Source organism: Nannospalax galili, unplaced genomic scaffold (genome assembly GCF_000622305.1).
Source record: "Nannospalax galili isolate Female #2095 unplaced genomic scaffold, S.galili_v1.0 scaffold6995, whole genome shotgun sequence".
Lineage (NCBI taxonomy): Eukaryota > Metazoa > Chordata > Mammalia > Rodentia > Spalacidae > Nannospalax > Nannospalax galili.
This window is the reverse complement of record NW_008335260.1, coordinates 57,065-60,061: the sequence shown is the minus strand read 5'-3', so window position 1 is coordinate 60,061 and position 2,997 is coordinate 57,065. Positions and strand designations below refer to the sequence as shown.

Genomic DNA, 2,997 nt, shown 5'->3' with positions numbered 1-2,997 from the left:
TGATTTTGACATGTGAATTTCTTTTGTAGTTTCTGATTCTTGTGTGAGACTCAGGCCTTCAAGTTTAGGTCTGCTTTTTTTTTTGTGAACTTTTAAGTGTCTTTGTGTTTTACTTTTTGGGCATGAAAAGCATGTTCATCTAATCTTCCAGTTTTCTCTTTCGATTTTATATTGGAGTGGCCAGATTGCTTTTGTCTTCAAGAGTTACCACAGAGGCCCAAGTCAGATGAGGGTCAGATGTTTTCAGGCTTTCTCCTAAGGTCTGGATCCCTCCAGGAACGATTTTTGCCTCAGGAATTTGGGAGTTGGACTGGCCTGGGAGCCTGGCCCAGGAAAGATGCTGGTCTAGGGGAGCTGGTGGCCATGCCACTCAGAGATGCAAAGGCAGATGGCCCGGGAAGAGGCCCCAAGGACTCCTGGGGACTGCACTGAGGAGCTGTGTTGGTCTGGATGCAAAGGATCAGGAAGAGGAAAGGTCATCCTCCATGTCCCAGAAAGAGGCTGGAGGTGCAGGCCCAGGGAAACAGAGGGAGGTGAGGGCTTGGCCAGACCCAGAAGCAGTGCTCCTGGGGCCCAGAGAAGGAACTACATTGGTCTGAATGAAAAGGATCAGGAAGCAGTATTAGTTCCCCAGGTGTCTGGGGTCCCAAGACAAGGAATGGGGCAGGTCCCAAACCAGGAGGAGAGAACGGCGCGGGAGATGGGAGGGTGAATGAGGCTGGGGGAGTCAAGGTGCGGAGGCCTTGATGGACTTACCCCCGAGAGAGGCCCGCGGGTAGGAGAGAGTCCTTCGGTGGGTGGTGCAGGCCCAGGGAAGCCTTGTATGAATGTTTTGCCTACATGTATGTTAGGGTGCCTGTGTCATGCAAAGCCCCGAGGAGGCCGGAAGAGAGTGTCAGATTCACTGGAACTAGAGTCATGGATGGTTGTTAGCTGCCATGTGGGTGCTGGAAATCAAACTGGGTCTTTTGGTAGAGCAGCCACTGCTCTAAACCGCTAAGCCATCTCTCTGGTTCTGAGTGTGTTCATATTCTTGCATGGATAATGTCTTTTGCAGTTTGTCCTGATCCTCCTGTTTTAGCAGTGCATAAACTTTATTCCAGTTTTACCTGCTTTCTTTGATAGCCCTCATTTGCTGTGTTGTTTCATGTCCCGTGTTTTTCTCAGGCTGCCCGTGTAGAATGCCTTCATACCTTGCCATGGCGCTTTCTCTCTTTTAAGATATGATCCTGTGTTTGCAGGATTCCCTGAACTTCCCAGATAGAATGGTCAGCCCTCTGCTTTCCTTAGTATATTCATTTCAGTTGTAGAGCTAATGATCTGTTCCCATTTGTTTTAAATATCCTCAGCTTCTAGTTTCCAGTTTCTCCCACAATAGGGCTTATGATTTGGTACATACAGTAAAGGTTGTTATCTTTACTGACTGGTTGGTTGAACTAGTGGGGGGATGAGTGAACAAATAGGCATTTGAAGTTGGATTTTTTTTTTTTCTTTTTCATAGGAGGGAACAGCAGAGCCAAAAATGGGAAAAGAAGAAAATGGTACTGATGTTATTGAGAGTGCTTCACAAGAGCAACCAAATGATGACAATTTAACTTATGCTGATGGGTGGCACAAAAGTAACAGGAGCGGTGAGTCAGCAAATACCTAATGAAAAGGTTTCCAAGCTTAAATACTGTTATGAAAACTGAAGTGTCTAGATCTAAAAATTGTACTGTTTCCTCCAAAGATTTTCCTGGTACTCTTTCCTCTTGCTAGCAGTTCTTTCTGAAACTGCTTCAACCCACTTAAATTCTTTTTACATTTGTATTTTATAGTAATTTCATGAATGGAGATAAATGTACTTGTGTTTGAAATTCAGTGACAGATGTTCTCAGTAATGTATATGTGACTTCATTTTATAGAAATGATGTCTGCATTAGGATTAGGAGAAGATGAAGATGAAGAATCACCATGGGATTCTGAGGTACTGATAAACATGCAAGAGGAGAGAGGATACTTTCTCACCTCTGCAGATGCCTGGAGGGGATTATTTCCTCTTATTTTCTCTAACTAATAATTTTTAAAATTTATTTTATGCTTGTGAGTATATTGCCTATATGTTTATACGTGCAGCCTGTATGTTTGTAAGTGCACTCGTGTCATGCGGTGCCTGTGGAGGTCAGAAGAGGGCATTGACTCCTCTGGAACTGGTGTTAAAGACAGTTGTTGGCCGCCATGTGGGTACTGGGAGTTGCACTCGGATCCTGTATGAGAGCAGTCAGTGCTCTGAACTGCTGATCCATCTCTCCAGACCCTCTAATTAATAAATTCTATACTTGCTACTGCTGCATAGTATAGCTCTGCTAATTTGAATGATTCGAAGTCAGCAGGAATCAGCTTGGTTTCGTAAGTTTAACTAAAACCTAAAAAACCTAAGCCCAAAAGATTCTGTGATAAATGTGAGGATGTAGAAGTTCCATGGGATTTGGAAAGAAAGTTCGAACTGTAATTTTTTATAGTTTAAAATTGAAGAAAGAATGAGACTTGAAAGTGTTATTCTGAGTTGTAAGGTATAAGTGTGCAAGGAAAATATCAGGAGAAAGGAAGAATGGAGAATAGTAAGTTTGTGAGACTATATCACTTGGGTTTATATTCATTTCTTTTTTTAATAAGTAGAGATTATTTTCAAAAATGAAATGCATTGAGTGCCTTTATAGTGTCCATGCTTGAAGTAACAAGTTTCAGTAATGATCTGTTCCAAGGTCATCACCGTAGGGAGAGATGGGTAGAGCTTACAAGTCCAGCAGCTGGTACATAATTGAATTAACACAATCAAAGTTATGTTAATATCTGGTTTGGGCATTAAATAGCTATGGAATTGGGGCAGGGGGATTAACCTGTGCAACTGTTAGTGACTTTGATGTGCCAAAAAGATATGTATGGTGTTCAGACGTGATTAAGAAAATTTAAAATGTCTTGTGAACTGTAAAATGTGTATACAAATATATGACAGAA

At 42.3% G+C, this 2,997-nt stretch overlaps 1 protein-coding gene across 1 annotated transcript in view; it reads left to right on the top strand.

Moving 5' to 3' along the window:
• LOC103731465 (ankyrin repeat domain-containing protein 26) overlaps positions 1 to 2,997 on the top strand; it is a gene marked incomplete at its 3' end in the record, with an annotated part of 88,909 nt that overhangs the window by 32,085 nt on the left and 53,827 nt on the right. The window contains 2 exon segments of the mRNA XM_029561954.1: positions 1,502 to 1,631; positions 1,905 to 1,966. Of these exon segments, the coding sequence (XP_029417814.1) occupies positions 1,502 to 1,631; positions 1,905 to 1,966 (192 nt within the window).